Raw genomic sequence first — 27,666 nt, 5'->3', positions numbered from 1 at the left:
TTTAAAAATTTCAAGTTATGGCAGAGAATATTTTTAAGTGAAAATTGTGCTTTGATTTTAAAATCAAAATGCAAAGTTAAATAAATGAGTTAATTCATATACACAGTCTCTACAGAATCCTCTTTATTTCTCTGTTTCTTCTGTAATGTTTTATTAATTTGCTTTATAACAATGATTTCTGGGTATATTATGAAAATTGTTGATTAATTCCACTACTCATTACTACTTACGTTGTATATTTTGATAGATTGCATTATATATTTGGCAGAAAGGCAATGGACCACATCTTACTCCAGTGCCTGAGTTTTGTACGGATGACTTGAACTCATATAAGGCTGTTCACTGTGCCACAATGTTCAGTAACTTCCTACCAGTTTGCGTAAGTATCATATTTTAAATTATACTTACTTGCTAGAGAGAGCGGTGTTATTACAAAGGCTGAAACTTTACTTACAAAAAGTCTCAGGGACCTGGAGAAAATATTTTTACCAAATTAAGGGGGGGAAATATAACATTTGGAGTACCATTCTCCTACTGTCTCTTACACACTCAGACCTCTATTACACATTGTATTTCCTGATAGACATGATTGATCTATCTAAGGCACTCATGTTCCCCCATTACCAGAGTATCTGAGCACTTCACAATCTTTAATGTATTTGCCTCACATCATCCCTGTGAGCAGGCGAAGTGCTATTTTACCCATTTTATGAATGGAAAAGTGAGGCAGAGAGATGTTAAGTGACTTGCCCAACATCACATAGGAAGTCTGTTAGACCCCGGTCTTCCAGATCCCACACTAACACTCTAAGATTGTTCTTCCTCTCTGTTAACTGGATAGTTCCATATCATGTACCCTTCAATAGAATTGAAAACACAAGACCTAGTAAGATTATTACCTGTCCTTATTTTTATTTATCTAGAAGCTATTTGATTAAAGTATTGCATGCACTATTTAATTCTGTGGCCTTGTGACCTTTTTTTTTTTTAAATGTAAAGTGATGTCAGTGCTGTTATATCCCTGATATAACGCTGTCCTCTGAAGCCAAAAAATCTTGCCGTGTTATAGGTGAAACCGCATTATATCGAACTTGCTTTGATCCGCCGGAGTGCGCAGCCCCACCTCCCCGAAGCACTGCTTTACCGTGTTATATCCAAATTCATGTTATATCGGGTCGCGTTATATCAGAGTAGAGGTGTAATTCTACTCCTTTTACCTAGCCCATTTAACTATGTTGAATAGTTTATTATAACTTATTGGTGTTCTGCCATGGTAAGTGATATGTTTTCAGTTTTCTTTTTAGAATCCTTAGAACTATCAGTGTGGGTCAGTGGCTAGAGCAGTGCACCATGTTCTGAGGAGTCCTGGGTTATATTCTCAGCTCTGCTGCTGGCCTGCAGGGTGGCCTTGGGCAAGTCACTTCACTTGCTGTGCCACTGTTTCCCTGTCTGTAAATGGGAATAACGATACTTACATCCTTTGTAAAGCACTTTGAGATCTACGGCTGAAGATCATTATATAAGAATTAGATAGTGAGGGTATTAATTTGAATGTAGTGCACTAAGGTAGGATTACAAACCCTTGTGTTCCCCACAAGAAATGTGAGCTAAGCGGAAAATAGCAAACCTAGGGAAAAAAAAAATCTTGGAGCTAAGAAGACACACACATGAACTTCCCTGATCTATCCCTTCCCCCATTCTTAATTTGTTAGTCATCTGGTTAGATTGTAAGCTTTTTGTCAAGCATTTAGCGTGTATAGCAAAAGATGATAGAGCTAGAAGAAACTGCTGTGAGAGAAAACCAAGTGTGACACTCTCTGCCCCGAAGTGATACTCTGCATCCCATATTCACCATGGTGATATAATTATGATATGTTTTGTACAAAGTATGCCTTGTAAGGTATCATTTTAAAAGTCTTAATCTGAACATTAAGTTGTATGTGCTATCATTGTATATGAAGTTATGAAGTTTTGCTATATATGTGCCACTGAAACATGTTGTGAGGTTGGGAACACCCACAAGCAGCCTTTCACATACAACAAATAAAAGGCCAAACAGCATTGGTGGCCCATGGAGGAGAATGCACTCACAAGGATTACCCCAGGAACTGTGTACAATGGAAAACGCTCAGAGATAGCACATAGCCAAGGGAGACTGTTTGACTCATGTCAGAGCAAAAGATCTTTCCAGCAAGCTGGAAGAAGATATAAAAGGGGGAAGTGACGTCACTTGGCCTCACTCCCTTTACAGCACAACACCTGGAAACACCTTAGGAACAAAGACTGGGGACCTGGGGAAGAGGGGCCCAGGCGGGAGAGAATTCCAGCCTGTGTATACAAAAGCTGTAACTTGCTTGTACTAGCTAGCAGGGTGAGACACCGCTTGATTCAAATCCTAGATTGCATTTCTGTTTATTTCTTAGGTAATCTGCTTTGATCTGTATGCTCATTACTTATAATCAATTAAAATCTACCTTTCTGCAGTTAAATTTGTTTTATCTTTTTTATCTAAAACAGTGTGTTTTGCTAGAAGTGCTTAGGGAATATGCTCAGGAAGAAAAACTGGTGCATTGTCCTGTCCACATTGAGGCAGGGGTGGACTGGGAAATAAACTTACAGGTCAGGCTTTTGATCAGGACAACATAGTACAGCTCTGGGGTCCTAGGCTGTGGAGTTGGGGGAGAAGCCTCTATGTAACTGCAGCTGGGTGTGTCCCTGCCTGTGTAAAGGTTTGTGTGAGTGCAGGACCGGGAGCGATCTGCAGCTTGTCACAGCCTTCACAGTGTGAGAGAGGGCCCAGGTTGGTATGTCAGAGGCTCAGTGGTACCCCAGTTCCAGGTTGCACCCGGGGGCGGGGGCTGTCACACCAAGTTTATAATTTCTTAGTTTGGGAGTGCTTGAGGGAAGCAGTGCTTTGCATCTCAACAATAATCTCTATGGCAGTTCAGAGGTGATAAACCAGGGGTGGGCAAACTATGGCCTGCCCGGGCTTTGAATTCGGCCTGCGGGATTGCCCCCCATGGCGCTGTGGGCCCCGCACCGCTCTTAGAAGCAGCCGGCACCATGTCCCTGCAGCCCCCGGGTGGGGAGGGGCCAGGGAGCAGAGGGCTCCTTGCGTTGCCCTTGCCTCCAGACCCCACCCCCCGCATCTCCCATTGGCCAGCAACAGGGAGCTACGGCCAATGGGATCTTCGGGGGAGGTACCTGGAGGCGCAGCAAGGGCAGTGCACGTGGAGCCTTCCACCTCTCCCCAACCTTCTCCAGGGGCCGCAGGGCCGGGGACAGGGCAGGCAGGCAGGGAGCCTGCCCTGGCCCCGGTGCGCGCCGCTGCCACCCCGGAGCCACTTTAGATAAATGGTGCCAGGCCGGAGCCCAAACCCCTCCTGCACCCCGTCCCCCAACTCCCTGCCCTAAGCCCCCTGCTTGCACCTTGCACCCCTCCTGCACCCCTGCCCTGATCCCCCTGCCACACCCCTCCTGCACCCCAACTCCCTGCCCTGAGCCCTCTTGTACACCCTGCACCCCCACCCCCTGCCCTGAGCTCCCTGCTGCACCCCTGAGCCCCCTCCTGCACCCCAACCCCCTTCCCCGAGCCCCCTCATACATCCCACACCCCTTCTCTGCCCCAATCCATTGTCCTGAGCCCCTTTCTGCACACCGCACCCCCTCCTACATTCCGCACCCCAACGCCCTGTCCTGGCCCTGCATACAATTTCCCCACCCAGATGTGGCCCTCGGCCCAAAAAGTTTGCCTACCCCTGTGATAAAATGTGGTCCTTGAGGACTGTCCTACTCTGAGAAGATAGCACAGAGCTTGCATCCCACGGTAACGGGGGACCTAATGTGGCATTAAACCATCTTTGTGACCTCCAGAGTCCTAAGGCCTGTCTATGTAATGGCAGCTTCCTATAGCTGTCCTATAGGCTGCAGCCCTCAATGCTCCCCAGCCCAGCATGCCCCCTATGCCAATACTTCTGCGGTAGTCCTTGCAAGGCAGCTTTATGTCTATCTTCCACAGTTCGTGTTTTGGAAGAATCCTCTCCCAAGCATATCCAGTGCATTTAGTCATCCTTTACATTGCTCTGGCCCTTCTACCAGTATAAAGGGGCTGGAGCTGGGTGATGTTCTCACCCTGTCTGTTTGAGCAGAACAATAGGAGTCTGAAGACCAGTCTCACTTTACCCAGCACCTCTCTTGACTCACTGTGAGACTTTGGGCAAGTCCTTTAACCTCTCTGTCCCTTAGTTTCACTGTCTGGAAATAGTCAATAATAATCAATTTTCTATATAAAGCACTTGGATTCTCTCAGTACAAAGGTGCTGTACAATTACAAAGTAGTATTAGTAAGGCATTTTTAAATTAAAATACTCAGTGGAAAAGAAAACGATCGTACTACCATATTATTTAATGGCTGGTGAGATAAAATCCTGACTTCCACCTCAGAACTCATTACTTTCAGATAGCTTTTCACCACAAATCTCCACTTCAGTGATTTCTTCTTTCCCTCTGGCATGTGATCATTTAAAAACAAATACAAATAGTGAAAAATTCCAAAGCACCTAAAACAAAATATCATAACAAAGAAAAAAAGTACGAAAGCAATATTTTTATGGCTTTTCTTGTACTGTTCTTTGTCAGTATTTGTCTAATTTAGATTTTAAATTCTTGGAGACGGTGTGCTTTAAAGTGCTTTGCACACCAATAACTATAAAAATGTGTTAATTATTGTCTCTGTGTCAATGAATGCAGCATAACTTTATGAATATTGCTTACACCAAAACAGTTTTTTCTGATATGTAATCCTTTTCAAATTTCTGCTTCCCAACATCCTGCAGTTTCTGCATCCTATATTACAACAATTATTTTGTTAAAATGTCACTTGTTTGTATCAGTGTTAGTACATGAAGTCCTCCGATTCATTTTCTTTCTTAATGATTTGTATTTCTGGCTCCAACTATAATACTACATCATTTGAAAACAATCATTGGACAATGTTATTTCAATCATTTGCAAATACTGGTGCCATATCTTGACAGGTAGAAAATGTATTTTGAACTGTACTACTTAGCACTGTACACTATGATGCTTCATACACTATACAATGCAAAGGTATTTTCTGTTTCATTTCCAAAACATACATGTGTACACAATGTAACGTTAAAAGCAGTGCCTGCAATTACAACATTCATTTTTCCATTTCCTTATAGGGAGACCCAGTGAAGAAAGAGGATATCTTTGTTGCTGTAAAAACATGCCGAAAATTTCACAGAGACAGAAGTAAGTTCTCAATTTTTCAAGACTGAAGCTGTATGTTAATGAAATTAACTTAATAGCTAATCAACAAGCTAACATACTAGGATAATTGTTTGTAGTTCTTATCACTAAATGTTCGTGAAATCTCCAGAGAAATATAAAAGCTGAATAGTTCCAGTTTTCAGAATTTAACAAGATCCCCCAAACTGACCCACCTTAATCCATTTATAATCCGCTCAACTTTTTCATGACTTAAAAATGCCAAGTTTAAAAGTATTCCTTCAATCCCAAGTGGCCCAAACAAATGCACTGTACTCTCTTATTTCTCCCTGAATGTCAGGGAGCCTTCACACTGTTGGTATTCAGGGAACATTTAGAATGCCATCATTATAAATTATTATGGCTATATGGAAACTTAACTATTTGCTGAGGAAAGAATTACATAGTGTTGCATTCTTATCCAAACTGTTTCTACTTCATGTTACTATATTTAGGTTAAAATTATCATCATTCTATGAAAAATAACTACTTGGAAAAAATTACCTAACATGAATTATCTTGCATTCTTATCCAAACTACCTTCTTCCTTTCATAATAATGGCTTCAGATTAAGTAAAAATATGTTTCATTTGTATACAAGAGTGTCTTATAAAAAAAACTTCATTCAAATAAACCAACGATTCCAAATAAACTCTATGTAATAACTTGGGAAGCAGCAATCTTGGTTAGCTATCTGCCCCCCACCTTCACCCCCCCCCAAAATAACAGGGTTTTATCAAGCTCATTACTAGATGATCTATTTAGGTTCCAGCCAAATAGCTGATACAGGGAGGATCAAATCACTTTCAGGTTGAAGCTAATTAAGGTAGCCTGCCTAAATTATTGGTTGTTAGGTAATAACCAGTATTTTCTACCCCCAACATAGGGTTACATGAAACAGTCCAGTGCAATTCAGGATGACACAACTTAATATGTGAGTGACAAATTTAGGGTGTAAATAACATGATTTGTCAGGATTAAACATACAGCTCCTAACCCATGAAATATATGTAAGTGAGATCTTTTAGACGATAAAGTTGTTTAACCTAGGGCTGTCTCAGGTATTTGAGGAACTGCTCTGTAGGGGTTGTTTTTAAATAGGTTCTATAGGTTCTATCCACACACTTCTGTACTCTTATATGCGCTACCAGCCATCTGCTGGAGTTAAAAACAAGTGCAAGAATTCTATGGTAGACACATCCTTCTGGTAATAAAAAATATGAGAAAAGAAAACAAAACCAAAAAGACGGATACTTATGCAGGATGGTTGTCACAATTCTTGTGGTTTCATTCAACCTCAAGAATCTGGTACATGGTTGAAAAGATTAGCCATTGGTCCTACTGGCTTTGATGTTTAATGTTGACACATTTGCTGGCTGCCTAGAGGTTACTTGCTTGAAGATGCTGAATCTTAAATGTTGCATGTTGCTGGACTCCTACCCGTTGGTGGGCTTGCTGGGACAATGGAGGAAGCACAGGCCTCTTCGTTAGGCATTCTGTAGCCAGATGCTAGCAGCCATTGCAGGCAAGCAAGCCAGAAGCCAGTAGCAGGTCATCTTCCTAATGTTCAGTTTTTGAAGCTGGTGGTTTGGCTGGTCCTGCCCTCCCGCTCCCCCCTGTTCCCTTCTCTTTCCCCCCCCCCCCCCCGCCCCCGCTTTGGATCTCCTCTCAGGAGCTTCTCTCCTGTTCTGAGGCCATTGGCATTACCTAGTAGGGGCAGGTTAGGTCACCTTTATGCAAACAAAGTGCCTCCCCATTCTAGTAATTTCAAGTTCAGGAAAGTCCATAGATCCAAAATCTACTCAGTGACTTGGTCAGCAAGTTTAAGTGTATTTTGAAACATTTGAGGTCAAAGGTCAGTCTACAGGCATTATTCGACTCTCCTAAAAAGCCCTGACTCAAAAATAATTTTTAAAAAGTTGGAAATAAAATCATAGGAATACACCAATCATACATTTACTCAGCCATGAGCGGGATGGTTTCTGTTTACAGACATTCTTATAACTTAACCTTTATATTTTGGTTCTCAGACCCATAACTTTCTAATAGTATCTTGTTGACACACACAATCTGTGTGAAAGGTTGGCCTTCAACTCAGTCAGAATAAAAAAAAAGTCTTTTGCTCCTAAAATCACAATTTTGGGGTTCAGGTTTTTTAATGCAAGTCTGTGTGCCTCACACCTTGTGTGTTAGATAAAGTTTATTGATGTTGCTAATTTGTTATTCTATCAGAAAGCATTATGTGACTATAGTAATTGTTACTGTAGGCATGTATTCTATAGTAAAACAGTATATTTATTAAAAAGAAGAGTTTAAATTTTAGATGCTAGATTTTCTCCCAGTTAGTCTTTCTCTTTTTTTCTTACTGTATGAGGTTGACCTCCCAGGAATTAAGACGGGCACAAAAGTTATGCATGGCGAATTATTCTTTGAGAAGACCATAATGGGGGGTTGAATAAGAGGGAACTGTGAAGTGCAATTCATATTATATGAAGAAAGGACAGAAGTGGTGAAGGGAGCACCCATTATTCAATATTTACCATTTGAGCACAAATTATTTTAATAGTTTAGGGTGATATGGCTGGGTTTCCAGCTCCACAGTCTGTTCCTGGGACTCTAATCTTCTCTGGTGCCATCCCCACTGTCTTCCAGTCTGATCACAAGACCATGCATGTTCAGAAATATGTTGTGGAGGACAGTGGCTTCTCTGCTAAGGGTGGTAGTAAGGACCCAGACAAACTCCTTGTAGAAGGGGCTTGTAGAGGGGCAGTTGTCAGACTTGCCATCGCCATTCTTAGTCTTGTGGTAGAGGGTTTTCAGTACTTGATGCACTCCCTGCATTGCACGCCAGTCTGGTGCATGCCAGCTCGACCACCTGCTTTGAGATTGTGTCTTTACTCACACCAGAAGTTAACTAAAACCTCTGGTTTGCTCCTCTGGCAGGCTAGCAGCACACTGGGTGGGTGGGCATTTTGCTGTTCGGCAGAGCTGGGTTGAGCTACATAGAAACTGGACCAGGCTGCATTAAACGCTGAGCAAGGGTATATAAATGGCAGGTAGCTTCTGGTGGATAAGGGGTAAATAGGAAGTGATTAAGTAAAGGGACACAGAAGATAAAATTACATGAAATTGTAGGAATGGCATTGGTGGTCTATCGAAACAGAAGCCCCGGTACCTGTGCAGTTGCTACCTCCACATTCCAAAGTGAGTGGGTAGTGGTGTGACTCACAGCTCAATGTGGGCTTTGCAACATACTTCCTAGCTGAGGATGCCAGCAGAGGTTCAACACATGCCTAGATGTGTGTTTAACGGCTTTGAGTATGGATGGTAGAGGGACCTGAGAAACAACATGTGGCAAGCCTTCAATGCTTTAGTGTAGACATAACCCTTAGCAATAGGGAAACCAGGGAGTAAAACCCATATCTCCTGACTTCCAAGTCCAGTGCTTTAACCAGTGGATGACAGCGTTCCCTCTCTGTTACCTATCTACCACTCATTCTGTTCTAGTCCTGGATGCTCTCGTGAGAAGAGATTCCTAAACATTCTGAATAATATAATTGTTTTCTTATGTGGACAAGGATCCCACGAGCATCAAGGGTGAAACTATTACACTTGCTTTATTTATAAATTTTAAAAATAGTATATTTATTACTAGTGGTTTTGGTGGTGATTACAAATGATGGCTAAGGATAAAATCAAATGTTGTTTCAGAGTAGCAGCCGTGATAGTCTGTATCCGCAAAAAGAACAGAAATCTCAGCCATGATTTGGTTTCTGTGCAAGAATACACTGTTCAACTTGGCCATGCTCTGCTCTTACTTATGTATCAAGGCTTTATGCCCTATTTTTTCAGAATAAAATCTATTTTATTTAGTTTATTTTTTAAGACTTTGTGTTCTACTTAATCAAGACATGCTTCTGGTCTCCTAGAGATTGGTTATTTGTAACATACACCTTTTGGCAAAAGGAAATCGACTATTATATACTGTAAATGGAGTTGACTGAAGAACTGCATCCATGTTTACTTTCCCACCTCACTGATGATTAAAAAAAAAAAAGCTACTATATTAGAGCTAAAAAAAAAAGGAATCTAAGGTTTTAAAGGCTGGAAGACATGAATGCACGGTATAAACATCCTTCAGGGAACACATGTTGAAGACGGAGGAAAATTCTTGAACTTTCCTCACAGCTTCCAGTGTTCCACAATGAAGGATAATGTCGCCCAAGAATGTGAAAAATTAATGGATGCCAGCTTCAGAAAGCTCCTTTTTCCCAGTAAGTCATTTTTTTATTATATGCCAAAAGCTACATTAATGCAACATTAAGGCTGCAAATTTAATTACATGTAAGTGAGGGCATTTAAAATTAAGAATTTACCACAACTTTAACTCTCCCTCTTGCATGTATGCATTTTATGATCACATTAAACGAATAAAATGTGCATCCAAGGTTTTAGAAAGAGGTGCAATTCAAATATAAACCAGGAGCACACAGTTGAGTTGCCATAGATATCATCCAAAGAGCAATATTACAAATCTGCTTAAGAACTTTTGGTAAAGATGTGCATTTATAGTTAGAATAAAGTACACTTCTGTCAAGGCTGTATCCCCACTTTGAACTTTAGGGTACAAATGTAGGGGCCTGCATGAAAACTTCTAAGCTTAACTACCAGCTTAGCTCTGGTTCCGCTGCCACCATTTCAATGGATTCCCTTCCTGGGAAGCTTTGAAAAACCTTCACCAATTCCCTGGTGAATACAGATCCAAACCCCTTGGATTTTAAAACAAGGAGAAGTTAACCATTCCCCCTCCTTCCTCCCACCAACTCCTGGTGAATACAGTTCCAACCCCCCTGGGATCTAAAACAAGGAGAAATTAACCATCCCCCCTCCTTCCTTCCACCAACTCCTGGTGAATCAAGATCCAAACCCCTTGGATCTTAAAACAAGGAAAAATCAATCAGGTTCTTAAAAAGAAGGCTTTTAATTAAAGAAAAAAAGTATAAATCATCTCTGTAAAATCAGTATGGAAATTAACCTTACAGGGTAATCAAACTTAAAGAGCTCAGAGGACTCCCCTCTAGTCTTAGGTTCAAAGTACAGCAAACAAAGATAAACACTCTAGTAAAAGGTACATTTACAAGTTGAGAAAACAAAGGAAAACTAACACGCCTTGTCTGGCTATTTACTCACAAGTTTGAAATAGGAGAGACTTGTTTAGAAAGATGTGGAGAACCTGGATTGATGTCTGGTCCCTCTCAGTCCCGAGAACGAACACACTCCCAAACAAATAACACAAACAAAAGCCTTCCCCCCTCCAAGATTTGAAAGTATCTTGTCCCCTTATTGGTCCTTTAGGTCAGATGCCAGCCAGATTACCTGATCTTCTTAACCCTTTACAGGGAAAAGGATTTTGGAGTCTCTGGCCAGGAGGGGTTTTATAGTACTGTACACAGGACAGCTGTTACCCTTCCCTTTATAGTTATGACAACTTCCTTTGTATTCATTGCGATATAATGCAACATTATGCAATGTGGAGTGATCAAGTAGTGAAAGTTGCTTTGAAATATGTTATGTACAAGGAGGCAGACTTAAGGTGATGGGAACTTCCTGTGTTCAGTGCAATTCAAATCTCAACCTTAATATTGTATTGACATAATTTTTTGCATATATTTACTTTTGGGGGTTTGCTGCAATTTGCAACAAAATAAAAACACATTTAAAGAAGTGCTCCAAAATATTTTTTAAAACAGTATCTTCTAGAGCAGAATGTTACTGCCGTGGAATCATATCTTCTACAGATCTTAAAGTTTTGTTCACCAGTTCTCACCATTCTTAAACAACAGTTATCTTTTTGTTCACCTTAATCCTTAAATTGATTATAATTCAAGCAAGAATAAATGACTCTTGTAACTACTTATGTGAATAGTGCATAGTACAGGAAAGCAAACATCCAAATCAAGTACGATCTTTCTTTCTTTATGAAGAATCCACTGAGCTGTCATACTGTAATATTTCTATGCCACACAGTTCACATTTTCTGATCAGCCATGAACCGTCCAGTTTCGCAATTTAATGTTCTTCCAACAATTATTAATAGTTTTCTTGCACTGTTGGGGTGCACTGGCAGAAGTGTGGGGTGCAGAAAGGTTGGAGTACAGGGACTTGGGGTGTACTGGCACTGTTGAGGCTGCAGGAGCTTGGGGTGCATTGGCGGAACTGGAGGCGCACAGGGGGGTTGAGGTACACTGGCAGAGCTGGGGTATGCCAAACCTCTTGCTTTCCCTCACTGAAGCCCCAAACCCCTCTACTCCTATTTTCCCCATTCCCCCACCTTCTACTATCCCTCCCCTTCCAGGAAACATTCACATGTCTATTTTTTTCCCAAAAATTACTTGGATTACATTCCCCCCAAAATAAAATTGCCACCCATTACTCACAAATTGTAGAAACCTTCCCCTATTCAGTTCAAAATTCCTTTTTGTCGTAGGTTAGAATAGATGCATTCACTGAAGGATGAATTCACAGCCAGCCAGGGGACTGTTCATTCATCCAGTCATTAATACCTCTTAGTTTAACAGTACCAGCAAAAGGAAACCATGTGGGGGTTTTTTGGGGGGAAGAAGTTGTAACTCAGGAATTCCTTGGTCAAATGATCCCAAATTTGGATCACTAATGCTGCCCCGCACCCACATGAGGCTCACCAAATTACAAAGGAATCTGATTAACCATTCATATTTTAAAGCACTTACAAGAGTTGAACTTCTGAGCATTCAAATGGCAGGAATGGAAACCCTCAGGCCGTTTTACTGTATTGTCACATGAGCAGTGTTAAAATGTACAGTTTCCTAAAATACTGTTCTCAACTTGAGTCCCACCAAAGATGTAGTGGGTGTCATGCACTATCTTGGATAAAACTCAGCAGACCTGGACCATTTGATCCACATCACATTAATCAGTTGATCTCTAGCTCTGGGCAAAAAACCCCCAAACATCTACAATTTTTTTTAAATGTTAATTTTGTCAGGGCTTATATCTCTGGAAACCCTGGCTCAAATGACTCCAGATGATTAACCCTACCCTATACCCTCCTGAGGCACACCAAATTTTAAAGAAAATCTGACTAAGCGTGTCAATTTTAGAGGAGTTAGAAAGGTATGCCTTTAAATAGATGTCATGATGCAAACTTAACTATAGTGGCACTCCCGCACCACTATAATAATTGTTACCACAGCATTATAAACAAAATCTAACACAGATGTAAAGAATATGCCTGGTCAGCATTTATTTAAACATCTTGTACAAAGGTGTTGGATTACATCCTTCGTACAGTATGAATGAAAATACACTCATATTTTATGAGAAATTTTATTTTTATGTAAAACTCACCCAACCACTTGTGGCTTGTCTTTCACAGAACTATAAAGCTGCCTCTCCTAACTACTGTAGTACTGAAAAGAACAACATAAGTGTTAGGATCATGATGCCTTATTTAGAGGCAGCATTTTCATTACCATGCCACTGAATATATCAGCTACGAGGCATCCAACTGTTATGGGTTCGATTTAGATTATAACACGAGATGTCAAATAACATAGGTTTAATCAATTTATGAGTAAAAGACAAGACAAACAGAATAATACAGAAAGGAAGGCCAATATGCTGTCAAGCAATCCGGGACACCACAATGCAGCTGGTCAGCTGTCTCAAAGTTAGGCACCTAATGCCTCTGGGATGTTTTCAATAAACAGAGGATTTCACAATTTCTTTGCATTACTTTAAATCTAATACATCTTTCTCATCTATCTTCTCTGACGTGTTTTCAAAGTCAAAGTGATGCCTATAATGGTCTGTACCTGGTAGATGGGGCATATTTTGTAAAACACACATTTCACACTCTTTACACAAACTCTGTACATAATCAGGACAGAGATTTGCAACAATTTCTTATCTTTGTTTTGAACATTTATGATAAATAAAGGGGAGGGAGGTAGCTCCCTTTTATGGACACCCAGCCAGACAGTTAGCTATAAAATCCCTCTTAGTAGCTGTTCTCTACTTGCTTTACCTGTAAAGGGTTAAAAAGTCTCGCTGCTATGCATAGGTAAAAGGAATTGAGTGGGCACCTGGCCAAAAGAGCCAGTGGGAAGGCTAGAACTTTTTAAAATTGAAATAAGATTCCCCTTTTGCCTGTCTCTGTTGCTCTCCCAGAGAGAGGGGGACAGAGCAGCGATGCTGTAAGAAGCTTTGGGCCAGGTATGAAAAATCGTCTGTATCATACCTAGAAAAACTACTCATTTGAAACCCCAGATATGTAAGTAGATCAGGGAATGTCTAGGAAGACGCGACTAGGTTATCTCTTTTATTTCTTTATTTACATTCCTGGTTAATAACTCTGTTTTGAGAGAACTCAGTTTTACAAATTTTCAGTATAATTCTATTCGTTATACGTGGAGCTATTCCAGCAGCGTAAGCAATATATGTAACTAAAACTTTCCAAGCAGTGTGTTTCCACTTTGCCTTTGGCCTCACTGAAAAGCACTCTGGTTTAATTTGGTCAGTACAGCCATTTAAATAAACGGTAGCTACTTATGTTTCTAAATTAGCTGTTACCAATCAAGAAAGAGATCTTGGCAGTTTATCATGGATAATTCTCTGAAAACATCCACTCAATGTGCATTGCAGTGAAAAAAGCTAACAATGTTAGGAACCATTAGGAAAGGGATAGAAAATAAGACAGTAAATATCATAATGCCACTATATAAATCTATGGTATGCCCACACCTTGAATATTGCATGCAGTTCTGGTTGCCCCATCTCAAAAAGATATATTAGAATAGGAAAAGGTACAGAGAATGGCAACAAAAATGATTAAGGGTATGGAACAGCTTCCCTCTGAGGAGAAATTAAAAAGACAGGGCTTTTCAGCTTGGAAAAGAGACAACTAAGGGGGCGGAGAGAATATGATAAAGGTCTATAAAATCATGAATGGTGTGGAAAAGTGAATAAGGAAGTATTATTTTCTTCTTCACATAGCACAAGAACCAAGTGGTCACCCAATGAAATTAATAGTCAGTAGGTTTAAAACAAACAAAAGGACATACTTCTTCACACACTGCACAGTAAACCTGTGGAACTCATTGCCAGGGAATGTTGTGAAGGCCAAAATTATGACTGGATTAAAAAAATAATTAGGTAAGTTCATGGAGGATAGGTCTATGAATGGCTATTAGGCAAGAAGGTCAGGCATACATCCCCATGGTGTGAGTGTCGCTAGCCTCTGACTGCCAGATGCTGCAAGTGTACAACAGGGCACGAATCACTCAATAATTGCCCTGTTCATTGGCTCTGAAGCACTTTGGCATTGGCCACTGTTGGAAAACAGGATACTGAGCTAGATGGACCATTGGTCTGACCTAGTATGGCCATTCTTATGTTTCAATACGACTAATTATTTTTCAGTACCGATTGTAAAGCAGACCTGGGAAGGTGAGGCTACCCTTGTTGAATATTATAGTGATTATGCAGAGACCTCCATTCCTACTATAGATTTAGGAGTACCTAATACTGAAAGAGGTAAGCTTCTAATATTATCTTTACAGAAAGTTTCATTGTATGAGTATGATAAGTTTTCAAGGTGAAATGTCTATTCAGTGTATAGTAAGTTATGCTGAAGTGTTACATTTTTGTAGCATAGTCCTTTGGAAGTAAAAATAAACTAAGGGCTTGTCTATACTTACCGCGCTGGTTCGGCGGCAGGCAATCGAACTTCTGGGTTCGATTTATCGCGTCTAGTCTGGACGCGATAAATCAAACTCAGAAGTGCTCCCCGTCGACTCCGGTAATCCTGCTCGCCGCGAGGAGTACGCGGAGTCGACGGGGGAGCCTGCCTGCCGCGTCTGGACGGCGGTAAGTTCGAACTAAGGTATGTCGACTTCAGCTACGTTATTCACGTAGCTGAAGTTGCGTACCTTAGTTCGATTTGGGGGTTTAGTGTAGACCAAGTCTCAATATTCTTCTTACTAATCTCACAAAACAAGAGATGGGTGGAGAATACAGTTCCTTTGGACAGAATCATTTTCTTATGATCTGGTGCCTCACTACTATGGACATGGGCACAGTAAAAATGCCTGAGTGGACAGTTTTCTGTTTGTTGAAATGTTTCCTTCTGCCATCACTATTCTATCAATCTTGTTGATATTAAGGTTGTTGCAGTAGCAGGTCAGAGTGATACATTCATAACAGAAGACCTTATATGATGCCAACTGGTTGCTGTAGCATGAAGCACTTACAAGATGGTTTCAGAGTAATATGTGCCTACGTCTAGTATGCCTGTGTTTTTAAACATTGAAACTAAATGGAAAAATCAAACAGTATTTTGTCTGAGCACGTAACATAGTAGTTTAAAGTAATAATTTAAGGTGCCCTTGAACAGAAAAAAGCCTTTGATACTATGGCTTCAGTGGTTTGTTCATTCTCATTTTATTGCCTTCTTTCACACACTTCACTTGGTGTATTTCTTTTCAATGGATAGCATAGAACTGGAAACATTTGCTGTAAATCCATTTTTATTATGTTAATGGATAAAAAAAAAAGTACAGATAAATAGAGTTTCTCAATGCCAGGAGGGAAAAAAGCGAAGCTTTTAACCAAAAATATTCTGCTGTGTGTCAAAGTGTTTTTGTTGAAAAAATCCCAACTATAATACCTCAATCTTATTTATTTGTTTTTTTATTACAAGACGCATTAATAGTGTTAATTGCTTCTGAAATATCTCTCTTGAACACAAGTGATTTTTAGTGTTAGTGATTTACTGTTTGATCTTCCTGGAAGACATTTTTAGCTTTAACTAAGCTTGTATGACACTTTATTTCTCTTGCCATTTTGATTCTCACTTACCAGCTATAAAACACTGCTTTTTATTAAATTCTAAAGCTTTTGCTTTGGGGAAGCTATCAGGAGCCATGATTTAATCAGAGTTAATGCCTATACCTTTGATTATTCCATTGATTGGTTGTGCCTACTCAAGTCTTAACCAAACAAATCTAATTATATACTGACCTGGTACATTGTAAAGTTTATTTATGGGTATGAATAGTACTTGTATAGCATATTTCACGCGTAGCCCTCAAAGCATTTTACAAAAGAAGTAATTACATTATCCCCATTTTATGGATGGGGAAACAGAAGTGAGTTGGTTTGGCCCTGGTCACCCAGCAGGCCAGTGGTAGACCAGGGAATAGAACCCAAGTCTCTGGAATCATAGTGTAGTGCCCTGCTCAGTAGGCCATGTTGCCTCATAGAAAGCAGCCTACTGTGGAATCACATCCAAATCAAAAGCACTCTCTACAATACAAATTGAAATTTGGATCCTCAGCTCCTCTGCCACTTTGCCCTTATCTGCACAAACATGTTTCAACACTTTGGTCAACACTGTATTATCCAGTAAAATGTATCATTCAGATTAATTTACAAATAATTGTACACACACACACACACTCTCTCTCTCTCTCTCTCTCTCTTATTCCTCCCCTTTTTAGGTCATTGCGGGAAGACTTTTGCCATTTTGGAAAGATTTTTAAATCACAGCTCTTCCAAAACACCATGGTTAGTCATTGTGGATGATGACACCTTAATAAGGTATGAATTACAGTATTTCAGAAATGCTCTTAATTTGTATTAATAAGAGTTTTAGAAATATTTATTTATTTTGATTTATACTCCAGTAAATAGGAGCATTATCTTTTGCTCCATATATTCCTGGTCTCCTTTTAAAAAAATCTGTGACAGTCCTATATTGCCATCTGTTGATACAAGAGCATATAAGGCATTAACTGGTTGTGACTAACTTTAAGTTAACACATTTTCTAATACAGTGCATTTTCCTGATGTGGAGCAGATCCCAGAGGATGAGGGCTCCAAACCCATTCTTAGTCCTAACAGCCAACCATACCTATGTCTAGGGCTTGGCTTTGTTAGAAAATTGTCATGTTCGAACACAATCTAATTTTCTAAAAAAGAAATGCTCTAGAAATGTTTACTGTCTCTTTCAAAGTAGATTAGTAAATTATATTTTATTATTGCTTTCAAAGAAATAGCAAGTTGGTAATTTGAACAGTCATGGAGAAGCAGAAAAATACACATTTACTGCTTTACATTCAACACATTTTGAAGGGGAGTTGGTGTTGCAGAACTCACATGGAGTAATGGTGATCCCGCAGTGACGAATGAGGAATAAATTAGAGCTGTTGGGAATTTCCTGTTTCGTTGGAAAATACAAATTGTCGAACCCCAAGTGTTTTGCAGAAACACCTTGGGTTCAACAACATTTTATTGAATCACAGGCAGGCTTCTATCAGAACCCTGTCTGGTTCCTGGGGCTGCTGGGGAGCCTGGGACTGCCCCAGAACCAGGACTCCAGGGTTTGTACCTTGGACGCAGCCCTGCCCTGCAACCTGCTCCAAAAATCCCAGCGCTTCCAGGATCTGCAGCTGTGGGGCAACACATCTCAGGGCTTCCAGGCCTCCATGAAGCTGGGAGCCTAGAAGTCCTGGGACCCAGGCTCTAACAGGGCTCAGCTCCCAACTTGATAGAAGGAGCCTCAGGCTCTAGGGACTTCCAGGTTCAGTGCCATGGAGTCAGGAGCCTGGAAGTCCTGGTACGGACTGCCCCAAGAGTTTAGGGAGTCAGCTGACCCAGCAGTCTGGAAGCTCTGCAGCCCCAGCCCAAGACAGTCTGCATGGTGGGTCTGCCCAGGAGCTACAGACTGTAGAAGGCCCAGCAACTACTAATTGAAAAATTGATACAGTTGTTGTCAGTTTCATCTCTCTTGATCAGTGGTGGAGAGTAGTGAAACTGACAAGAATTATGTCAGTTTCACGCAGCATTTGCCAAGATCAGAGGAAGCATTTTTTTGTTCAGAAACACCATGTTTTCAAATAAAAATTTTCAGACTCCCCAGTTCATGGGTAATTCTGAAATTAGACTGAAACCAGATTTCAAAATATCAAAAATTCCCATGAACTAAAAATTCCAACTTTTGGACAGTTCATGCCTAATTAAATGAAGTTTAGCAAGTAGCAGGATCAGTGTGCTGTTACTAAGGCTATGTTTATGTCAGGGAGGTCATGGAAGTCATAGAATCCGTGACTTCCAGAGGCCTCCCTGACATTCTCTGCTTCAGCCTCAGGGGCCAAGGGACTGGAGCTGGCAGCCAGCGGGGCCCCAGGAGGTTCCAGCGACAGGCAACAGCCTCCAGAGGGGGCCCTCCTCAGGGTTCCAGCAACGGGTGACAGCCTTGCACGGGGGGCGCCTTGGGCGAGCCGGTAGGGGTGTCCCATTTTCTCTTTGGGAAATATGGTCACCCTGCAGCTTCCAGCTGCTGCAGGCACAGGGGGAACCCCACAGCTCCCAGTCACCACATTGGCAGGGGAAACCATGGAGCCGCAGCAGCAAAAGTCACAGAAAGGTCACGGCTTCTGTGAATTTTTGTTTATTGCCCGTGACCTATCCGTGACTTTTACTAAAAATAACCATGACCAAAATCTTAGCCTTAGCTATTACCTTTCAAAAAAGAAATCCAGCACAAGTTTGAACCAATTAAGAAGCATGACTCAATAGTTCCTATTAAAACTGGATTTGATACATGTGACAGAAAATTGGATCAGCATGTTGAAAGATGGTGAATCGGTAACAGTTAGCACTTGTTGAGATAGAAAATGAACTTAAATTGCTTCTGTGACACTGAGATATAAGAGAACAGGACTGTGACAGGTTGGATCTCAGAAACCCCCTTGGTAGCTGCCAGCTGATGTGCCAAGACTACTTCTATCCCTGTTTTCCCTGCCAGCTCAGGACTCCAGCACCCTGTCTTGCTGAGCCAGACACTCCCATCTGCTCCAACACAGACCCAGGGCCTGAATTACTTGCCCCAAAGCTGCAGGTTTACCCGAAAACAGCTCACAGAAGTGTGCTTGTCTTTAGCACTCAGATGCCTGACTCTCAATGGGGTCTAAACCCAAATAAATCCGTTTTACCCTGCATAAAGCTTATGCAGGGTAAACTCATAAATTGTTCGCCCTCTATAACACTGATAGACAGATATGCACAGTTGTTTGCTCCCCCAGGTATTAATACATACTCTGAGTTAATTAATAAGTAAAAAGTGATTTTATTAAATACCAAAAGTAGGATTTAAGTAATTCCCAGTAGTAACAGACAGAACAAAGTAAGTCACCAAATAAAATAAAATTCGCAGATCTAAATATAGATAATCTCACCCTCAGAGATGCTTCAGTAAGTTTTTTTTCTCAGACTGGACACCTTCCAGGCCTGGGCACAATTCTTTCCCCTGGTACAGCTCTTGTTCCAGCTCAGGGGATTCTTCATGATGGCTCCTCTCTCCCCCTTTGTTCTGTTCCACCCCTTTATATATCTTTTGCATAAGGTGGGAACCCTTTGTCCCTCTGGGTTTCCACCCCCCCTCACTGGAAAAGCACCAGGTTAAAGATGGATTCCAGTTCAGGTGACATGATCACATGTCACTGCAAGACTTCATTATCCACTTGCCAGCACACACATATATAGGAAGACTCGCAGGTAAATCACAGCCATCTGTAGACAATGGTCCTAGTTAATGGGAGTCATCAAGATTCCAAACCACCATTAATGGCCCACACTTTGCATAATTACAATAGGCCCTCAGAGTTATAGTTTATATTTCTAGTTTTAGATACAAGAGTGGTACATTTATATAAATAGGATGATCACACTCAGTAGATTATAAGCTTTGTAATGATACCTTACAAGAGACCTTTTGCATGAAGCATATCCCAGTTACATTATATTCACTTATTATCATGTTTTTATAAAACCATATAGACTGCAACGTCACAAGGACAAGGTAATTAGATATCAGCAACATGGGCCCCTGAACATGAAGAAAAAGAGGTCAAGACTGTAACAACGTTCTTAAGGTTAAATCATATGACAAAAGAGGAATTTGTGAAGGGCTAACTATAGGAAATAAGAGTTTGTTGCAGCTGAATTTACCAGTTACCATACAAGGAAAATGAGACATTCTATAGACTCTGTATAGGAAAGAGAAATACATGGATTATAAAAATAACAAGATTGCTATAACCTAGTGATGAGAAATGAAAATCAGAAAAAATAAATTTGTCACAGCCCCAATAAGAATCAGATGAGTGTTAGGAGTTGATTTATTTTTTGGTACCCTGGTAAACTGCAGATTACACGTCAATAATAATTTTATCCTTCCCATTGGAAACAGTGGACTAGCCTGAAAAATTGCAACAAAAGATGGCTAGTTTTTAATGGTACTGATTTATGTGACTCTTAGATTGCATAATAAAGATGAATTTTTAGCCCATTTACATTGCAAGGAACTAATTTGATAGAACCTACCATCATCTGTACTATAGTAATTTCTCAGCATATTTTCCACACCGGATTATAAAAACTGATGCTCATTACTTTGGAGATTACTGTAAAAAATTACATAATTCCTCGTTCTTTTTGATTGAACAAAAGAAAGGAAGGGAATTAAAAAGGGAAGAGAAATTAATTATAGCTAATTGATAGCTATTGAAATCTTAATTCTATATGGTATGATTACACTATGATCAATGAAGCTATTATCCAAAGACTGAGTTAATGTTTTGGGGAGAATATAATGACTGACTGTGAAAAAAGAATTTTAACAGGTGTTCCAGTTTGCCACCTGTGTTGATGATAAATCATTTGACAAGAGAGAGGCTCCAACTCTGGTTTAGAGAATGAATAATTCAGTTACAAAATCCAGACGTAATTATTCTGCTTGAATAGCAATTTTGAAATTATTTATTAAGCTATTAAAGATATCTCTCTTCTCTAAGTACGTTGTGGAATACATCAAAACCAGTTTTAAGAGAGAAAGGAGTAGTTCAAAAGTATAAAGATATAAAGTATGGAAATAGAGGTTTAAAAAAGAAAAATAGAAGTAAATGGATTTAGGACCAGATTATTCAGTGTTTAATAGTACCTTACACCATACATATGGAGCAAAGTGCTACTCATTGTGCATAAAGGCATCGAATCTGCCATTTGAAAGGTCAGGGGAACAGATTTTAAAACAATAGGATCAGATTTTTTTAAAAAGAAAAAATTTGGAATGTTTTTATATATACACACATGCAATGATTCCTGTCCATAGTTTGTGGTTGAACTAGAGCAGTGGTTCTCAACAAGGGGTATGCATACCCCTGGGGGTAAACAGAGGTCTTCTAAGGGGCACATCAACGCATATAGATATTTGCCTAGTTTTACAACAGGGTACATAAAAAGGTACTAGCAAAGTCAGTACAAACTTAAAATTTCATACAAACGGAGAAAGTAAGCAATTTTTCAGTAATAGTGTTCTGTGACACTTTTGTATTTCTATGTCTGATTTTGCTTGCAAGTAGTTTTTAAGTGAGATAAAACTTGGGGTACACAAGACAAATCAGACTCCTGAAAGGGGTAAAGTAGTGTGGAAGGGTTGAGAACCACTGACCTAGAGCACCTTTTTTGCAGTTTGTGTTAGTTTAGCTGTAAAAAGAAGAACAGGAGTACTTGTGGCACCTTAGAGACTAACAAATTTATTAGAGCATAAGCTTTCGTGGACTACAGCCCACTTCTTCGGATGCATTTAGCTGTAAAATCATTTTAGAGTAGCATGAAGAGGCCCGAGCAAGGATTGTCTTTGAGATCCTGATCCTACAGTAACTCCTCCCTTCTAACGTCCTTTGGCAGCCGCCTGCTTTGTCTACTGCTTGCAGGAAGAGCAGCCCGTTGCAGCTAGCTGGTGGGGGCTTGGAACCAGGGTGGACCGGCAGCCCCCTATCAGCTCCCCGCTCCCCTAAGTTCCCTGTGCAGCAGCTGCCTGCAGTTCAGCTGTGTCCCTTCCCCCACTGCCATGTGCTGCTCCTGCCCTCTGCCTTGGAGCTGCTCCCAGAGACTCCTGCTTGCTGTGCCGGGGGGAGGGGGGGAAGAGGAGGGAAGGAAGAGGGAGGCTAATGTCAGGGTGTCCCTCTCCCCCCTGCTCCTGCACCCCGCTTACCCCATCTTCCTTAGAGCAGGGCTCAGGACAGAAGGAGCTTGTAGCAGCTGCGGTCTCAGCAAGCTGATCTAATTAACTAGGGCTACCATATGTCCGGATTTCCCTGGACATGTCCGGCTTTTCGGTCTATAAATAGCCGTCCGGGGGGGATTTTTAAAAATCTAAAAATGTCCAGGATTTCCCCCCCCCCGGTCGGCTATTTATAGATAGAAAAGCAGCGGCCAAGCGCCGCTGGGCAGCCAAAACCCCTTCCCGGCTCCCCCCATCCCCTGCAGCCTTACCATGCCGTCTGACCCCACAGCTGTCTTCCCCCTCCTCCCCTCCCCTGAACGCTCCGCCCCTGCTCCTCCCCCTCCCCTGCTTCCCGCGAATCAGATCTTCGCGGGAAGTGTGAAAAGAAGCAGGGGCAAGCGGGAGGCAGCAGCAGGTAAGCTGGGGGCGCGAGGAGGAGGGCTCCGGGGAGGCGCGGCCCTGGCCGAGCGGCGCCTGGCTGCCCCAGCGGCTCCGGCCCAGCTCGGGCCCCAGCACCCCCAACCCGGACCCGGCCCGGCTCAGGCCCCAGCAGCGCCGGCCCGGCTCGGGCCCCAGCACCCCCAGCCCGGACCCGGCCCGGCTCGGGCCCCAGCAGCGCCGGCCCCAGCACCCCTGGCCCGGACCCGGCCTGGCTCTGTCCCCAGCACCCCTGACCCCAGCACCCCCGGCCCGGCTCGGGCCCCAGCAGCGCCGGCCCCAGCACCCCTGGCCCGGACCCGACCCGGCTCAGGCCCCAGCACCCCTGACCCCAGCAGCGCCGGCCCGGCTCGGGCCCCAGCACCCCCGGCCCGGCTCGGGCCCCAGCAGCGCCATCCAAGCATCTCTGGGCCCGGCCCCAAGCCCCGCAACCCCGGCCGGAGCGCAGCCCAATTCCTGGGCTTTTTAAAGCTGGCCCTGGTCAGGGGACAGGGAGGAGGGGTTGGATGGGTCGGGAGTTTGGCGGGGGGGCTGTCAGGGGGGCAAGGGTGTGGAGAGGGGTTGGAACAGTCAGGGACAGGGAGTGGGGGGTTAGATGTGTCTGGGGGGGCTGTCAGGGGGGCAGGGGTGTGGAGAGGGGTCGAGGCAGGCAGGTAGCAGAGGGGGTTGGATGGGTCAGGAGTTCTGGGGGTCCTGTCGGGGGCAGGGAGCAGTTGGATAGGGCATGGGAGTCCCCGGGGGTCTGTCTGGGGGCAGGGGTGTGAATATGGGGTGGGAGTGTGGATAAGGGTCGGGGCAGTCAGGGGACAGGTAGGGTCGTAGGGCATTCTCAGGAGGGGGCAGTCGGGACAAGAAGCAGGGGGGCTTAGATAAGCGGTGGGGTCCTAGGGGGCAGTTAGTGGTAGGGGTCCCAGGAGGGGGCAGTCAGGGGACAAGGAGTGGGGGGGTTGGAGGTTCTGAGGGGGGCAATCAGGGGGTGGGAAATGGGAGGAAGTGGATGGGGGTGGGGCAGGGGCGGGGCTAGAGTGGGGCTCCTCTCCCCCCAGTGTCCTCTTTTTTGCTTGTAGAAATATGGTAACCCTAAATTAACAAGGCAATGTACTTAAGGGAAATGAGCATATCTCCGTCCATTCCTGCTGCCTTGCAGAGTGAGAGAGTTAACCCTTGAGGGCTCAGCCAATTGCTAGTTCATCACTTAGCGGTAAGGGAAATATCCCACCTTCTGACTCCTCCACCTCAACCAAGCTTCACAATCATCATCACTGTGTACCAGTATTAAATTGTTTGTTTAAAACTTATATTGTGTGTGTATGTGTGTGTGTATGTGTGTGTGTGTGTGTGTGTATATATATATATATATATATATATAGTCTTTTTGTCTGGTGAAAAAAATTTCCCTGGAACCTAACCCCCTCATTTACATTAATCCTTATGGGGAAATTGGATTCGCTTAACATCGTTTTCCTTAAAGTCGCATTTTTCAGGAACATAACTACGACGTTAAGTGAGGAGTTACTGTACTTGGGACTCCTGTTGTTACTGTCATATAAATAATAATAATAAAATAAGGCCACAGATCACGGCAGTACTGTTAGCCTTTCAGTCTTTGAAAATTCTACCTCCCTACCCTTCTTTCAGTGTAGTCTGGAAAAATCCAAGTATACTTTAGAATTGAAGACTCAGTGTTGCTGAGGAACATATTTGTTTCCTTTGAGAAATGTTTCATGAACTATCTAGTTAATCATTTGAAGTATTATGAATTATTTTTCAAAGGAAATGGCCTAATTAGCTTTAAACTTCCATTACCAAGTTCAGATTGCCTGACTATTTTACCTGGAATTCCCACAATTAATTTACATGTATTTTTCTATACTGTATTCCAAAATGCATTTTAAGCTGTTAATTTAAGTATTTTGAAACTTGTTTTAAAGAAATAAAGATCTATATCTGATTTAATATATTTTTAATAAATGGACTCTCATTTTAGTATCTTTAGGCTCCGGAAATTACTCAGCTGCTATGACCCAAATGAACCAGTGTTTCTTGGAGAGCGTTATGGCTACGGATTGGGAACAGGAGGATATAGTTATATCACTGGCGGAGGAGGGTAACTTACTTTATTTCAAATCCTACTGAGAGCTAAAACAGTCATTCTTCCAATGCAAATGTTTTGGAATATTATAGATCACACAGAGGTGACAAGAATAATGTTTTATCACATGATATAATGTAGTGGCAGTAAAAGGGGGGGGGTTTAGAGCACAGTTATTGCCTTTGCTGCGGGACCATCCCTCTCCCTCTTTGTTTGTCTATGGTTGTCATAACTATAAAGGGAAGGGTAACAGCTGTCCTGTGTACAGTACTATAAAATCCCTCCTGGCCAGAGACTCCAAAATCCTTTTCCTTGTAAAGGGTTAAGAAGCTCAGGTAACCTGGCTGGCATCTGACCTAAAGGACCAATAAAGGGACAAGATACTTTCAAATCTTGGGGGGGGGAAGGTTGTTGTTTGTGTTCTTTGTTTGGGAGAGTGTTTCGTTCTCGGGACTGAGAGGGACCAGACATCAATCTAGGTTCTCCACATCTTTCTAAACAAGTCTCTCCTATTTCAAACTTGTAAGTAAATAGCCAGGCAAGGCGTGTTAGTTTTCCTTTGTTTTCTCAACTTGTAAATGTACCTTTTACTAGAGTGTTTATCTTTGTTTGCTGTACTTTGAACCTGAGACTAGAGGGGAGTCCTCGGAGCTCTTTAAGTTTGATTACCCTGTAAGGTTAATTTCCATACTGATTTTACAGAGATGATTTTTACCTTTTTCTTTAATTAAAAGCTTTCTTTTTAGAACCTGATTGATTTTTCCTTGTTTTAAGATCCAAGGGGTTTGGATCTTGATTCACCAGGAGTTGGTGGGAGGAAGGAGGGGGGATGGTTAATTTCTCCCTGTTGTAGATCCCAGGGGGGTTGGAACTGTATTCACCAGGAGTTGGTGGGAGGAAGGAGGGGGAATGGTTAATTTCTCCTTGTTTTAAAATCCAAGGGGTTTGGATCTGTATTCACCAGGAAATTGGTAAAAAGTTTTCTCAGGGCTTCCCAGGAAGGGAATCTAACTGGGAAATGGTGGCAGCGGAACCAGAGCTAAGCTGGTAGTTAAGCTTAGAAGTTTTCATGCAGGCCCCTACATTTGTACCCTAAAGTTCAAAGTGGGGATCCAGCCTTGACAATGGTGTGAGTGAAAGTGATTGTCTCCCTTTTGGTTTTTAACTCATGTTCTGAAGAGGTAGGCGAGTGAGTTCTTTAGTGTTGTTATCAATGGAAGATAGTTTCTGATGTAGAGAGATCACTGCAGATCGATTGTCCAGTCCTCATGGTTGAGAACTATAGTTTCCCAATAGATTTGGTGAATGATTTGGGTTTCAGATGAATATATCCATGATCTTCTAGGTTGATCCAAATAACATTAGTGAGATCCATTGCTTGTGGTTCTAATCTCTGTCCATTTTGTTTGTTGGGTAGTTGTAGATCCATTATTCTATTTAGATAAGTTAAAATCTAAATTATTCAGTCCCATGCTCTGAATGCCCTTAAAACACGTAAAACTGGTATTCTCCAGGAAAAAAACTGAGTTAGTATACTATTTATTTATGTCCATAAATAAATAAGACTAATTGGTTGGCGTTTTCATTGTCTTGCATAGCCTGGGAATGTGCCCATCATTCTTAATTATGCAGAGTTTACCCCTTTCTTTTGATGCTGGAGTGCTTGCCAATTACTAGCAGATTTTTTTATATTTTCTGTTGTTTGTACTGTGATTTTTACTATACCTTCAAGAACCATCATAGCTTTCTGGTTCTCAGGTCTGTGAAGATATGCATATAAAATAGCTCACTTCTCCTTCATATTCCTGTTTATTGTCGAGGAGATTTGTTGGCAGGTAGTGAGTAAAGTTAAAGATCTTGTAATCACTTTGACCATGCCCTTTCTGTTATCAAGTAGTGGGTTTTTTAATTTGTTAACTTTATACTATTTACTTTATTCTTCTATGACAACTTTTCAACAGCAACACATGCTGTTCCAGTCATGATAATTATAACTTCCTTTTTTCAAGGTTCTCAATACTGTTGCTCCTTTGCTTGCAGCTTGATCAGAATACAGCAACATGACTGGTCATGATTATATTATGCCTGCGCTCTATTCTTTTTCCTGTTTGCCTAGCAGATTGACCTTAAATTGGCACTGCTGTTTCTAAAGCCTTTAACAACATTGATCCTGACAACACTCAAAACTTTTCCCTTGAATTTTGTATTGGATGTATCTGAGTCTACACACCAGCTGCCATTTAAGGATTCTGTTATAGCGAGTGAACTCAAGCGGGTGTTTTTTGCCAAAAAAAGAAGAGAATATCTTGTGGAGAGTTAGGCAGCTATGATGAGCTTCCTTAACATCTAGATTACCATACATAACGGTAAAACTGGATGGAGTTACAGACAGAGAAGGGAGAGTCGAAGAATGTGAAGCAAGAGAGTATGTCCTCAGCTGAAGAGCTCTGGATCATCATGAGACTTCTGTGGCGCAGCAGCTATCAGAGGCTTGTTCTACTGGTAGAGACCTAAAGGCATCCATGCTGCAGATGATATTTAAATGAACAGTCATAGGGAGTCAAGCTGAACAGTATAACTTTGCAGCACAGTTTAAGATATTGATCTGTTCCTGTGGACAGAGCTCTAATATATGATTGCGATATGTAACATGTTACCAGGAAAAATGGCAGTTCAGATTTAGTTTTCTCTTTTTTTATACTGCTACATTCTAATTATCGAGATGAACAAGATAGAA

At 41.8% G+C, this 27,666-nt stretch overlaps 1 protein-coding gene across 3 annotated transcripts in view; it reads left to right on the top strand.

The window, feature by feature from the left end:
* The window catches only part of B3GLCT (beta 3-glucosyltransferase), a 134,949-nt gene that overhangs the window by 93,825 nt on the left and 13,458 nt on the right, over positions 1 to 27,666 (top strand). For 2 of the 3 annotated variants that reach the window (XM_054015350.1, XM_054015348.1), the window contains exons 9-13: positions 248 to 379; positions 5,208 to 5,277; positions 14,752 to 14,865; positions 16,830 to 16,929; positions 24,825 to 24,944. In XM_054015350.1, the coding sequence (XP_053871325.1) occupies positions 248 to 379; positions 5,208 to 5,277; positions 14,752 to 14,865; positions 16,830 to 16,929; positions 24,825 to 24,944 (536 nt within the window). The remainder of the gene's footprint in view (positions 1 to 247; positions 380 to 5,207; positions 5,278 to 14,751; positions 14,866 to 16,829; positions 16,930 to 24,824; positions 24,945 to 27,666) is intronic. The other variant, XM_054015349.1, reaches the window with a different exon arrangement.

The sequence above is a fragment of the Malaclemys terrapin genome, chromosome 1, assembly GCF_027887155.1.
Source record: "Malaclemys terrapin pileata isolate rMalTer1 chromosome 1, rMalTer1.hap1, whole genome shotgun sequence".
NCBI classification, from domain to species: domain Eukaryota; kingdom Metazoa; phylum Chordata; order Testudines; family Emydidae; genus Malaclemys; species Malaclemys terrapin.
The sequence above is the reverse complement of the archived record's forward strand: the minus strand, read 5'-3'. Positions and strand labels throughout refer to the sequence as shown.